At 33.0% G+C, this 14,740-nt stretch overlaps 1 protein-coding gene across 11 annotated transcripts in view; it reads right to left on the reverse strand.

Moving 5' to 3' along the window:
• Nucleotides 1–724: 724 nt before the first annotated feature.
• The window catches only part of ClC-a (chloride channel protein 2), a 47,515-nt gene continuing 33,499 nt past the window's right edge, over nt 725–14,740 (reverse strand). For 4 of the 11 annotated variants that reach the window (XM_070110373.1, XM_070110375.1, XM_036377867.2 and 1 more), the window contains 16 exons: nt 13,755–13,920; nt 13,551–13,679; nt 9,892–10,025; nt 9,491–9,647; nt 9,208–9,418; nt 8,275–8,376; nt 7,961–8,195; nt 7,222–7,874; nt 6,713–7,148; nt 6,493–6,534; nt 5,730–5,774; nt 5,599–5,658; nt 5,215–5,433; nt 3,519–3,554; nt 3,025–3,258; nt 725–2,254 (listed from right to left, as the gene is read on the reverse strand). In XM_070110373.1, coding sequence (XP_069966474.1) covers nt 1,949–2,254; nt 3,025–3,258; nt 3,519–3,554; nt 5,215–5,433; nt 5,599–5,658; nt 5,730–5,774; nt 6,493–6,534; nt 6,713–7,148; nt 7,222–7,874; nt 7,961–8,195; nt 8,275–8,376; nt 9,208–9,418; nt 9,491–9,647; nt 9,892–10,025; nt 13,551–13,679; nt 13,755–13,920 — 3,165 coding nt within the window. In that variant the 3' untranslated portion in view covers nt 725–1,948. Of the gene's footprint in view, nt 2,255–3,024; nt 3,259–3,518; nt 3,555–5,214; nt 5,434–5,598; nt 5,659–5,729; nt 5,775–6,492; nt 6,535–6,712; nt 7,149–7,221; nt 7,875–7,960; nt 8,196–8,274; nt 8,377–9,207; nt 9,419–9,490; nt 9,648–9,891; nt 10,026–13,550; nt 13,680–13,754; nt 13,940–14,740 lie in introns of all 11 variants that reach the window. The other 7 variants (XM_070110377.1, XM_036377874.2, XM_036377873.2 and 4 more) reach the window with 3 other exon arrangements.

The following is a 14,740-nucleotide window of genomic DNA, read 5'->3' on the forward strand; positions in this document are numbered from 1 at the left end:
CAGATCGATTGCTTAAAAACTGAGGGACTAGCTTGTATATATAATATACATACAGACGGACAGACAGCCATGTCCGTCTTAACCAACTCAGCTTATCATGGTGATCATTTATACATACATTTTACAGGGTCTCCGACGTTTCCTTTTGGGTGTTACAAACTTCGTGGCAAACTTAATATACCCTGTTCAGGGTATAACAACTACATGTGATGAAGTCTGCTGCTCTTCTGCGACAGCTATCAGGTACCGAAACGCCGTTAGTCATAGCAAGTATACATCTTGTGCGGTTCATTTTGCGCCGTTTGTAAATTGTTTATATTTTTATAAAAAAAAACTATTTTGGTAACCAACGTTAACAAGTTCTTTATTTTCAATTTAAATCGCGCCTAAATAATTTTATTTTTTACATATATTGAACACGGAATTTTTGCATATTTTGCGAAAAAATTTTTATCTCCAAAGTAAATAAACCTATAATTTTGAAAACATGATATTCTTATGCAAAATATACCAAGCGTTTGCAAAACAAAAAACAATTTGGGGAAATAATGAACACAGTAATATGCATAAGTTTGGTACACATATCCACCATCAACATGGGCGGCACTGCGTATATGTAATAAACGAGTTGAGTTTCTAATGTCACACAGGTAATACTGATTTGGTCTTTATACGGCACACGAATTCACCTTCGCTGCTGCTTTTTATAAATAATAAGTAGACATTTCGTTCAACAAACTGTTTTCTGCTTTAATGCTCGTTAAATTTTATGTACATAAATGTTCGTTTAGTTACTTATTTTAAATACATATTTTAATTAATTACTTTAATAAACATTTTGGGTGCTTTTAATGTTAATTTTTTCTTAGAAAATACTTATATTTGGTTTACAGTTGCCAGTCACACAGTTTATATGTATGTATGTATGTATACGAGTACAAGCGATGGCTTGTATGGTTTGTAATATCACTATATGCTACTTATTTTAGCACACATAAATATGTATATATCTATATATATGTATATATGTGTATATTTAATGCAATTATAACTTATATATAAGCATGTATGTATGTATGTATATTTAATTTATAAATACTACCGACTGCACGCTTTCGCTTTGATTTAGCCTTAAATTGGGATTTTCGGTTTGATTAAAGCTTTTTGCCTAAATGACTACTGACTGAATACCAAATGGCACATTTCGTCTGGGATTTTGTGAAAAAAACTTGCCAGCATTAATATCAAAATAAATTATAAAAAATATTAATTGTTAAAGTAAGATATTAGAACTTTTAGTCATTGGTTATTAATCGTTATGAAATTTAAATAAAATAATTTTGCTTAAATCATAAGTCTGCATAATTTTTTGCAGCTGCAGTTTGCTCTCAAAGCAATGTGTTTGAAAATTTTATAACAAATTCGTAACGGAAATATGCTTAAGTTGCTTAAATTTAGCATATGAGGTTAAACATGTTTTAATATCGTCTACTGTTTGCGTACTTTCCTACTATCTTATTTTACATACGAGTATCTATATGTGTGTGTATTGGTAATTGGAGATTGGAACATATGTATTAAAAATATAATACAATGCTAACAAAAATTTTTGCTTATAATACTTACATGAGCTGCTAAAGTTCTACTTACTTCTATTTACTTTTTATTTGCTTATAACTCTCAATGTTTATATGTATTTATGTATGTATGTACATCACTTAATTATTTAAAAATACTATTTACTAAATTTCAATACAATTTAGCTTGCTTTGCCTGCTATGCAATACAAATTCACTTAAATACCTACATGCATATCATACATATGTATGTATGCATACATGCATGTACATATATGTATTTGTTATTTGCCTGTCTGCTAAGGCTCATTGCTTGACTTAGTAGTTGTTGGTGTGCCCATTGCGGTTGTGGTTGGTGTATGTGTATGTGTTTATGTTTGTTGATTGTATTGTGTTGTATGATCTTGTTGTTGTTGTGGTTGTTCTTCACCGCTACTCTCGCCTTTCATATGCTCCATTTCAATGTCAGAGCAATTATCCGAATGTGAAAGTGCTGAGTCCATGGAGGTCACCGTGGTATTAACCTCCTTGTCACTGGTGGCATGCGGTGACAGCGGCAATGGTGGCGCCAATAATGGCTTCTCAACAGCCGAACCATGATCGGCTTCAATATCGTCTTTTATTTGATTTTGTACTACGAAGTTATTGCTATTGATGTCTTCAATAGCTTTGCGCAGCTGCAAAAAAAATATTAAGGTAAAAAGTGGAAAAAACTGTGAAAAATCGTGCAATTTAATTGCTTTGCAGACATTTTAGTACCAGAAACTGTCAGAAGCAATCAACTGTCAAAAATAAGCAGCAGTAATTGCTACAGTGACGTCATGTCAGCATAACTGTCAGGTTCTCCGAGAACTTGTTAAGCGCCAAAAGTACGATTTGAGAATTGGAAAAATATTCGAAGAAACAGTAATGCACATATTAAGACTTTGAGACTCTCAAGCTCTAAATGTTTCATTAATAAAGCCGTGTCATTTACTTTTAAGTAATTTAATAGTTTTAGGCGGAGTAAAAAATTTTCAAGGGAATGTTCACGAATTATATCCTCAAGATTAAGCTTCAGCCACCAATTTATTGACGAAATGCTAAGAAATTCACTAGAAAATTTCATGCATATAAGCCATACTAATCTTAAGTTAAAGCATCACAACTTTTTACATTTATAAATGTTTATTTTATTTGGGTGAGCAAGAGATCTTAGTGATACATACTTTTAAACTTTTATGAAGACTATTAAGTTGTGCTACTATTATTTATACAGAACAGCAGATAACCATTTTGCAAATTTTGTTTCGTTCCGGCTCTAAAGAATTCGAGGTTTTGAACAACATTCATGGTTTCGGTGCGATGTATCTCTATAAAACTTGAACTTGACGGTTTCAATGGGCAATTCTTTTGTGCAAAAAGTTATTCCAGCAACATTACAGCTAATACGATGCTTTTAACTCACCTCTTTTAGACCCACAACACCCACCAGGCGTCCGATTTTCGTCACATAAGCATGATTTATGCCAACCATTGAGAAAAGCGAATGAACTTTGAGTATCGAAGTGCGTTCGACCAGTTGAAATGGCGAGGGATCGATATTTACACTGGCCTTCTCCAGATCGATTGGTTTAGACATTTCTTCCATTTCCCATTTCTTTTGATCTTCCGGCGACATATCGATTACGCGTTCACGTGGCTAAAGAAAATTTTAAGATTGAAGTGGTTTAAATAATAGAAAATAATAATAATAAAACTATAATAAAATTGATAAAGTAAAATTTAATAAAAATAAATCGTCGGTTTCAATTTAAAATTTTTGTTTGATGTTGCTTTCACTAATTTTGCGATAATTCAGGTTCCAATAGTATAACCATTTATTAGTTAGTATTTATTGCTGATTGCTTATTACAAATACATACACACGCATATATATAGGTATGTATATAGAACACCTACCAGGGTCACCGATTTCGTCTTTTTCATACTCATTGCCTGGTTATTTGTATTTACAGTTGTGTATTTTTTAAGGATAAAAGTGTATACAACGAAGAAGATGTGGCATATAGAAAAGAAAGAATATAGAAAATATATTTAATAAAATTGTGTGAGAGATAAAGTAATACGACAAAAAAAAAAAAAACACGAGCACTGGAAGCATATAAGGACGATTAGTATGCAGACGCAAGTATTTTTAAGAAGGACAACAACAAAAACAAAAAACAAATAAAACAAATGTAGAAGCATTAAAAATAATAAAAATTGCAATTTTAAATATAAATTTTAGCAAAATAACAAACAGATAAGTATAAATATTTGTAATAAAAATATATCTGAATCTCAAGTAAAACTTAATTTTATACATATAATATATGTATGTGTGTATTTTATAGATCTGGCTATAACATAAACACAATATAGCCTCCGATTTTTCAAAAAAATAAATAGTACATATGATTCCTTAAAAAACAAAATTTAAAATAATTTTACATAGTTTTTTTTTACAGCACAATTTCGAAGCTTGCTCTGGTTTGGTTACGGAAAATAGTTGCTGAGCGCTAGATCTGCTAAATATGTTCAGTGTTACTATCTTTTAGCAGCAAAAATATACTGCTTCTATTCGCTTTTTTAATTTTTAATAGGTTTTTCTGTGCAATCATACGTCATACATAATTACATAGAGTTGTATTCGTTATTCAATAATTAGACATTCCTGCACTCTATTGGTATATTATAAACATTCCGTAAAAGATTTATTGCTTTTACTTATGCATGTAGGTATGTATATGTGATATATCAACACCGAAAAAAAGTTGTTATACTAATCACGCTCCTCAGCTGTCTATTTACTGAAGTAAACTTTTGATTGTGTTCATTTCTCTCAAGGGTCATTTTAAAAGCGTCTAAACTCAAATATCTTCTTACTCACATCTTGTCTCATACATTACAATTAACGATTATACTTCGAAGTTACAGACAGTTTCATCTTTTTTAGAAAAACTTCTATAAACCCCAAGAACAATATCAGCAAGTGTTTCTATGCACTTACTGGGTAAGTTCGAAAAAGTATTCCCATTGTATCAAAATAACGCTATAAACAACACATCAGCTCTCCCAGGATGGTAAGCGGTGACACATCCGATCAGACAGATCTTATAAGTACTTTGTAAGAAATATACAGCTTTTTCCCGGACGCTTCGAATATCAAAAATGATCTCCAAGAATTAAACAAACTTTATGTGACCGGCATTCTCTTCTTTACTCAACGAAGCAAAAGACTGAAATTGTGAGATAAACTCATAAAACGACAAGTATTACTCATCGACACTTCTCGAGCAACTCTCGCTCGGCAAACTACTCGGGAGATCTATGAAACTAAAATCTCAAACTAAAACTTAAAGTTCAAAAGGCTGTTAAAGGCACATAACCATATACATATATACAAATATGTATATTCAAACCCCAATTAGCAATCATAACAAAGCTATATATATTATATTTAGTAAGGATAAATATATAAAACACTCGTAAATGTTTTTGAATATTACTAAGTGCTTATTGCGGGAAATTTACCATTTAGCGCTAAATTTTTTGCAAATCTCTAGCCACGCCTACATATGAGTAAACCAGTACTAAAAGGTAGATATTTTTTTACTTTTGGCTCATCCTTATTTGCTGTAGCATGGCTGTTATCCATTAAGGTATGCCATTTGATTGCGTTTGTTCGGTTATTGGAACAATCTGTCGTTGAGTGTGACTTTCGGAGTATTCCTTTTTTCGGCGGTGGTGGCAGCATCGTGTGATCCCATCTTGTGTTCGCTAACTTCATTTTGACTTTGGCATGGACTGGCGATGAGCTTAAGCTTCGCGGGCGCTTATGGTTTTCGGAAATTTCGAAATGAACAGTTATTATTTTTGAAATGATGAGTTATTTGCATTTTCATGAGGTTGGTGTAAATTCAAATTTGAATTAGCATAAAAATTTTAATACTACTAATCAACGCATTGCAACAACCTCTCAACTTTTGTTATTACTTACGATGCAGTTATTTTTCTTAAATTTCTTCGATGGAGCCGGAGAATTGGGCGCTAGTTGCGACTTGAAGTGGAAAAATACAAATTGAACTTAGAAATTAAGTTGTCTACAAGTCGATATTTTTATTTACTTACAAATCTATTGCTTTTTATGCTATCCGGCGTATCCGGAGTTGTCGGCTTGGAAGCAAACGATAAATATTTTAAAAATATATATGAACACTACAATAAATTCACTATGTTTTTTATAAACATTTTTTTTTGTACTTAAAGGAAAATAATTATATAATTTAAAATTTATGTTTAGAAAAAAAAAATACTAAAAAGGTTTTAACCTGTCGCCTGCCACAGTCGATAACCTCATTTTACTTTTGACTGTCAGAGCTATTTCCATAAATATATCGATACATCTTGAAATCAGCATCACTACCGTAAACAATGTCAGCTTGGCAAGGCAACGTCTTTCAACTTTGGAATGAATAACGAACTCATTTTGTTGATAAAACGGTTGGATCTACCATAGTTAAAGTAATAGACCTAGATTAATAACCGACAAGAAACTGTCAGCTCAGCAGCATCGCTTTAAAACTATTTGTCAACAGGTAGTGCTTTAAGTTGAAAGAGTTTTTAACAGATTTGGAATGGAGTAAAACATCGTACGAAATAAGAATATTTTTGAGATCTTGTCTGGGGTTTCTACAAATTTCAACTCTGAATTTCGATTCTTTATTATTCATTCCTCAACAAGCATTTGGGTTTACACAGAGTTTTGATATCATTAAGAATAATATATCTACTATGCTTTCTTTACGCTGTATCTCATCTCCAGCCTTGTAACAATTAATAGTTTTGACTATCTAAAATGCACTCCTAATATACAAACATATGAATACTTTACCTTATGCGCGTGGTCCGCAGACTCCGTAGTATTTTGTGCTTGCTTGTACGGAAGAAGTAAACACAAAGAAAGGCAGTGTAAGAAGACTTACCGAATAATGTTCAATACAAAAACAAATTCTCTTAAAATAAGGAAAACCTTGCAACAAAGCACATATAACCCAACCAGCAACAAAAAACAAAAAACAGCACACAAAAAATATTGTAGCAGTTTTACATACCAATTGAACCTTCTTCGAAATACTGGGTGCGCGCTGTACGAGTGGCACTTCGTTGGCGCTCACCGCCGGCGTTATGCTGGCAGCATCCGGATCCGGTTGGACATCCTGCAGTGTGTTCGATTTGCGAAAAATCGCTTCGAAGGCGGAGCGTATGCGATGTTCAGTGCCAGTTATGGTGGTATAGGGGGTAATGTTCGGGCTGTGCGGTGAGGTAGGTGCGTAAGTTTTTAGATTAAATGAGTTTGTCTTTTTCAAAATGGATTTGCGTGGTCCCACGTTGTTATTGAAGGATTCCTGACGTTGTTTTGGCGGCAGCATTTCATCGTTGGCAATTTGACGTAGGCTGAGTATATCGGGTGCGGGCAGTACTTCGAAACGTGACGGACGACGAACTTTTAATTCGGCCTCCTGCTTTTTCTTCTCTTCTTCTCGCGCTCTAAGAAAGTGACAGATCGCAGATATGTAGTTGCATGAATGTGTCTCAAAATATATGCAACGGTTTTACTTACCGCTCTTCGGCCTCCTTTTGCCACTTTTGTGCCACCTCCATGCGTTTCTCGCGTCCGATATGCTTCTCGATCATTTTGATCAATTCATAACGTTGCACAGAGCCGAGCAGTATCATATTCTCGTGACTATCGACCAGCGGTAGAGATCGTAGCGTTTTGTTCGCCTTCAGCACTTCCTTGAGTTTTTGATACGAAATGCCATGCCAGATGTATTTCACATCTCGTACCATAAAATCCTCCACATAAATGCTGTACATCGCCGAACTGGATGGCAGCAAATCGGGCAGATACGGCAGCTTCTTAATCAATATAATACTGTCGTACATGGACGGTTGTAGAAGGGCTGCAATGGCGTTCGCTATTAACACTGCGATCATCACCGGTACAACGTGCGTTATCTGGCCGGTCATCTCGAAAATGATTACCGCTACCGAAACGGTATGCGTCACGGCGCCGGAAAATGCCGCCGCACCAACAACTGCGTAACCGCCGGGTATGATGGGCGATAGGCGACCGCCGTAGCGCACGCCGTTCGGGAACCACAAATGCATGCTCTCGCCAATTAGACGACCCAGACTGGCGCCGATTTTAAATACGGGTATGAAAATGCCCGAAGGTACTGGTATGGTTGAGGCTACAATTGAAATGAAAAACTATTTCAGGTAGAGAAAGAGAGAGAGAGAGAGAAGAGCGCAAATTGAGTAATACTGTATAAGAGTTGGGCGTTCCAATCACTTACAGTGAACACAATGTATATGGAAAGATTGATGAATATGTTGGTGTAACTGGTGACCCAATGCGTAACTATGGCCGCCTGCTCCACGGTGAGATCGTCACGTGACCACGTGAAATTGCTAAATAATTGCGTGACTTGTTCGTGTGTGCTCAATTCGCCAGCGATAAATTGACCGGGTCCTAATGGAAATGAGAGTGTAGAGACAAGCAGTGCCAGAAAGCCCGGATAGAGAAAGCGACTGTGTGGATGGAAGTTTTCAAAAACACATTTTTATTATTTCTTCCATATAATATATGCGAGATGTGTTAAATACTTACTTCTTTTGCAGAAATTTGTTCATCTTCTTATTTGAACGCATGAAGAGTACATAACGGCGATGTACCCAAACATAGGCGGCGCCACCAATACCGGAGACAACACTGTGTCGCAAAAAATAAAGAAAGTTAGTATATAATAAAAATAATTGTACAGAAAGTAGAACTACAACAAAAATGCGTTAACGTAGTTTAAAAATAATGTTCCTGACCACGAAACCACTTATTACAAGTAGAATCCTCAATTGAAAGATAAATTCATACTTTGTCATAGCAACCCTGACAAAAAATTAGTAACGCTATATAAGTTACCTCTTTTTACCAAGCTGGCCTCTCATTATGCTCTTTTTATCATATAGAAGGGTGGATAATAACAGTAGACTTCTTTCCGTGTAGGGCTGTACGCTAGATTAGGCTAGTAAAAGCTAAGTTTAGTTAGAATTGCCACTTTTCGGGTAAAACTAACTTTGAGTTCTAGTCTCTATAGTGTTTGAAAAGTTTTTACAAATCAGTTCACTTGATGCATTAATGTCTCTATCAGCCTTGAATGTTAGTATATGAATACTTCCTTTAACATGTACCAATAGTTCTAGAAGAATTGCTAAGTAAAAGCATTAAATCTGAAACTATGGTTTCGCATATACAAGTATAGCCATAGATGACACAACGCCATACTGCTTTCAATAGTTCGATTATTTATCTTATTTAGGAACTTGTAAAACTATACTGACTAAACTTTAAAAAGGAATCCGCCATTTTTGAAGTTATATTTTGGTGGGACACATTTTCATTCATTTAAGTAAACATTTTCTAAAATTAATATATTGTTTGTTTCTCTGAGACCTCCAACTACGATTTTCAAATCTCCAAGCTTAAATCTACGCATGCTTTTCTAAAGCATCTTTATTTTTCCAGTAGATCACATCTTATACTCACCCCATTAGCGCAAATACGAACAGCTCCTGCGGATCGAAAGGAAATTCGGTGGTGAAATTTGTGAGAAATATCGCACGCACTGTATCCGCATTGTGGAACCAAACAGCCAAAAGACGAAACACCGTTGCACCGCAAACAGCCGCGAAGAAGCCACGCCAATAATTACGCACAGCAAAATAAGTGGTCGTTACCTCAATACTGAAAAGTACACCTACGAGAGCGATAGCGATATATGGCAAAACAAATTCGAGAGAAGTTATGTGCTTAAACGCGGTCTACTTACCACCGACGGGTGCGGCAAAACACGAACCCACACCGACCGCACAAGCTGCGGCCAACATCTCCGAATTGCGAGACTCATTCTCATAGATGCCTTGGAATGATGTGACGAGTTTACTTAATAATTGTGCTACAATACTTGCTATGTGACAGAAAGGACCCTACGAGCGAGCGTAAACAAAACAAGCGTTAAGATACGGCATGGAGTAGAGAAAATAAAGAGGTGTGATTAAGTGATTTTACCGATTATATGATTGCTTATATGTTTCGAAGTATTTTTCGTAATTGAATATGTGAGTATTGTTTGCCGCCAACTACATACTCGTACTATACTTTATGTATATACGTACGTAGGCACGTAGTCGACGTTGCACTCTTTACAGTTGTGACAATTTTGATACTTACTTCCTTTCCTAATGGCATACCACTGCCCAAAGTTGCCGTTAAACCAACAACCTTGGCCACCAATGTCTTAAATGTGAGATACTCTTTCAGCGCAACGCCACGAAGAATCGTTTTCATTTCAGGTATACCCGAACCTAAAATTATATACACATAGATGTTTCGTTTTAAAGGGATATCCAGTGAAATGAAGAGGTTATTAAATTCAGAAAATTAGTTCCGTTAATTTGTGCATGCAGTTGAAGGAATATATTCCTATTTTCATTAAAAATTTGTAATGGTTTTAGTTACATAGCAAACCTTATTTAAGAGTATAAACATTAATGTACACATTTTTATTTAAATAAAAGCCAAGTATCGTGCAGTTAAGGCAACTTCGTGTAACAGCAGTAAAAAATACTATCAATATTTTCGGTGTGCGCTGAAAGCTCAGAACTTAATACTATTGAAAATTTTCGTATTGTGGTTACAGTTAGACTTAAAATACTGATTTTTAATTTAAGGAATATTATTTATTTTAAAAATAAGTTATATATTGCTGACACTATATGCAGCAGGCACCATTTGTAGATATGATAATTTTTTTTAAGAAAAGCTTTTAAGCTCAAATATGTACTAAGCTGTTTGGAAAGCTTACTAATATCTGACAATAGGCAAACAAATCTCTAAAAATACTTTTGCAAAGTTTTTTTTTGAACCATCTAAATCTGCTGATAAGCTGTCTTGGATTCGACAAGCGTTAGAGAGTAAAGAATTATACCAGATGTTCAAACAGACTAGCAGCCTAGAAAGCGAAAATTGCGCTTAGTTGCTGTCACTGATTCAATTGTTTGGAACCTATTTGACAGTTAGCGAGCAGGGAAAAGACGAAGTAACGACGGCTTTGCAGGCACAAAGATACACTGCTATTAGAAAGAGACGCTTTCTGTATTTCATTAAGATAACTCACATATATAAGGTATGCAATTCTTAGACATTTTCTATATATATATTAGAAAAAGATCACTTCCAAATATCAGTGGTAGATCACTCAAAGAGATCAAATATAAGTGATAGACCTTATTTTTTGTTAAAACTTCATGCCTTCTCTCGTGGCAGGCAATATTGAACAGCCGCATATATTTTTGGCATAAAAAATGCTCATAAAGCAAGAAAAATTATTCTTTAAATAATTTTTGAAGCAATTGAATTGTCATCAATTACTTTAATATTTACATTTACAAAGTAACAACAACACGTAAATAGAGGTGTTAAACTCGCAACGGACGTGCAAATGATTTATGCACATTGCATTACATAGATGTACATAATATGTATGTTATGTAAGTATGCATATAAAAATATACATATAGCATACTATATATAGACGTTTGCCTACTGCTTGACCCATAAGTGGCACAAATAAATGTGCAAATTGTGAGTATAATAAACATATTCACTATTAACACTTTATTTAGTTTTTGCTTGCACTCTGGCAATACGCCATTGCAACGTGTTGGGGGAAAACATCCATACTTATTTGCATATAAAAATAAAATTGTGCAAATTTTCGTATAAATTATACAAACATTTGTCTACAAAAATCTATTTCAATCATTGTAGGTGCTTAAGTGGTTAAGAATACACAAGTAACAATAATTGCTTATTTACTAGCTTATTTATTTTTAATTTATGAAAAAATACTATTGTATTAGTATTATACTGAATATAGAACATTATAAATTATTAAAATTAAATTACTATTGTTTGAATACGTATTACTATTTCTTATGAACTAGTCTGCCTGAGGTGGTAATTTTGCCGATACAAACAACCATCCTTCCACAAATGTCGATGGGCTTTTTCATACAAATTTCATACTGTTAGGAATTACGATGTTACAGATACAAAAATTAAAAATAGTTGAGACATTTTTGTTCGAAAACAGCTTCTAAACATTTAAAACGCTTGATTTGGGGCTAAAAATGATTTTACAAGATGAAGCTTCGGCCAACTCGATTATTAAGTTAAACAACGCAGGATGCAAATAAAACCGGACTATTTTCTTACTATTCAGAAAACTGATAAGTATGTTTAGCCCTGTCAGAGCTGTGCCGAGGTATCTACAATAAAAGTCTTTTAGAAAGTAAGACTTCTAAATAATTCTCGTATGCGATTATGAAGAAGATGTATGCAACTTCAGAGTGTTATGCTACAATTTGGCAAGATGGTATTACGGACCATTTTATTTATTAAAGAGATGCTGGGACATGAGATTTGTGGCCTTAAAATTGTAGACTTGAACGATTTTTGTTACAAAATAACGGCACAAGATGTCTTATATGTTACCTCGTTATGATTTTCTCTTACTTAGAAATTAATAATAACTTTGCCGATTTTTTTGGAATGTATGAACAATGTAAATAATTTTACAAGGGCTTGGTCGTCGTTTATACATATAATATATATATCTATATATTCCCATAGTGCCGAGGTGAAACATAGGGCCTCAATATGCGTATATATGTACTTATATGCATGTAGTAAAGTGAAAAACAATTTAAGCTAATTTCTACACTTTTTAATTTTGAAAAAATTGGCGAACACTTCTAAGTGTTTATTTCAATTTTGTGTTAGTAACAATTCCATCACAGAATATGTAACCACTTGAAAATAATTTTTTGTACGCTTACTTTTGTTAGTTACACCATTGAAGTAAAGTAAGTAAGTACGAAAATCTAACAAATATATTTAAATGTGAAATTATATTATGTGTGAAAGCGCGGTAGGAATATATAATTAAACAAAATACGCAAAAAGTCAACACTAGCAATATACAGTTATTTATCGGCATACACTTAATAGGCATCTACAAAATAATTTAATAACGAATATTTACTTTACTTCAATGAAACTAATAATAAACAACACATGCAACAAAATATTATATGTAAAAAAATGTAGGAAAATCAGTTGTGCATTTCTGCACTATTTGTTGAATATAATATTATAAATATTTATTGCAGTTAGATAAAGTTTCAAAAGCCCCTTATGAGCTTAACTACGCTATTTGTAAAGACAGTACAATAATGAGAGATAAATGGAATAATGAATGATAAATGGAATAATATAAAATAAAATAAAGTAAATTATAATAACAAAAAAAATTAAAATAAAATAGAACTAAATTAAATTAAATTAAATTAAATACACTATAATAAAATAGAATAAAATAAAATAGAATAATGTAAAATAAAATAATATAATAAAAAAAATAAAGTAAAATGAAATAAAAATACAATAAAATAAAATAATATAAAATAAAGTATAAAAACAAACAGACATCAAATACAATAATGCAAATCAAAATAAAAACAAAAATAATATATTAAAAAAAACGAATAAAATAAAACTGAAGGAAATTTTTACAATCCATCTTTAAAGCTATAAAACTGTCTAGTGCATAAAAAAAAAAAATAATATAAAAAAAAATTTAAATATTAAAGTATTATTGATGTTATGTCTACATACAAATGCATGTACATATATTTGCATTAGTAACGGTGGCTTGCTAAATAAATATTTATATAAATACTACCAGATATTGATTTAAGTCATATACAAGTCATTGTTAACATATTCAGTGTCCATTATTTTGCATAAGCAAATATTTGACAACTCACCTATACTCTGCGGCGCAACTAGATGCACAAAGCCGGCTGAGAAGAGTATCAAACAAACCGGCAATGAGACCCACGCGAAATACTGTGTGATCGGCTGGGAAGTGAGATCGCGATAGAGCCACACGCGCGCTAAAAAATAATAGAACAATTATTGCTATTGCAAAATACAGTAAAAATTTCAAAATAATAAATTAGAAAACCCACCATTTGTACAAACATTGATGCCTTTGTCCACCACATATGATACAAATGCCATTATGACACCTAACAGCGCTAAGAATACCCAATCTTCGCCGAGGCGCGCAAATGTACGTTTCCATATCCATGATGAGACTTTTAGCATGCGCGACGAACGTTTGCCCAGCAATTCCTGTAAATATTTCCCAGCACTGCTGCTTTATAAACGATTCGTTCAAATTTGGATAAATACATACAAATACTAGTGACTACACAAGGGTTAATGGAGGGGTGCAGTTAGCGCCTATGCTTAGGCAGCATAATTTATAATGAATTTACTGTTACCATGTTTGGATTTATATAAATATATGCGTGATTAAATAAATATGTACAGAATTTGCTAGATTTTATGCATTTAAATTAAATAATTATTTAAAAAAATGTTTTTTAGCAATAATATGTTTAAAAAAATGCTATTTGATAGTTAATAGTAGTAGTAGTACAATTAATGCAAAAATGTATTGCAGTATAAAGGAAAAATATACGATCATTTCAGAAAATATAATTATAATATTAATTTTTTTGAAAAATCTCCAAAACTTGCTGGTTTAAAAAAAAATATATATATTGTTTTGTATATGTGCAAAATATCTTAAAACTTTCAATGTTGAAAATAAAAGAAATATTGTATATTACGCAATACGCGTAACGAACTGAGTCGACTTTGCCTTCCCCGTCTGTATATACGCGTACTACTTCCTCAATTTTTAAGATAAAGCTCTTTTATATTCTTCTTATGCTATAAGAAATACATCTGTGAATTTATGAAAATGTGAGAGAGTAGAGTTTTAAATAAATAAGGTAACAAAATAACGTAAAAACGTAACCGATCACCGTAAACGCTGCACGACCGTTTAATTGATTCAATTGTCGCTTAAAACAATGTATGGGAGATCAGTTCTTATAACCACTATTTCTGTATACTTGTAGAAGAGAACTCATTATTTAGATAT

This window comes from Bactrocera oleae, chromosome 2 (assembly GCF_042242935.1).
Source record: "Bactrocera oleae isolate idBacOlea1 chromosome 2, idBacOlea1, whole genome shotgun sequence".
In the NCBI taxonomy this organism is placed as follows: domain Eukaryota; kingdom Metazoa; phylum Arthropoda; class Insecta; order Diptera; family Tephritidae; genus Bactrocera; species Bactrocera oleae.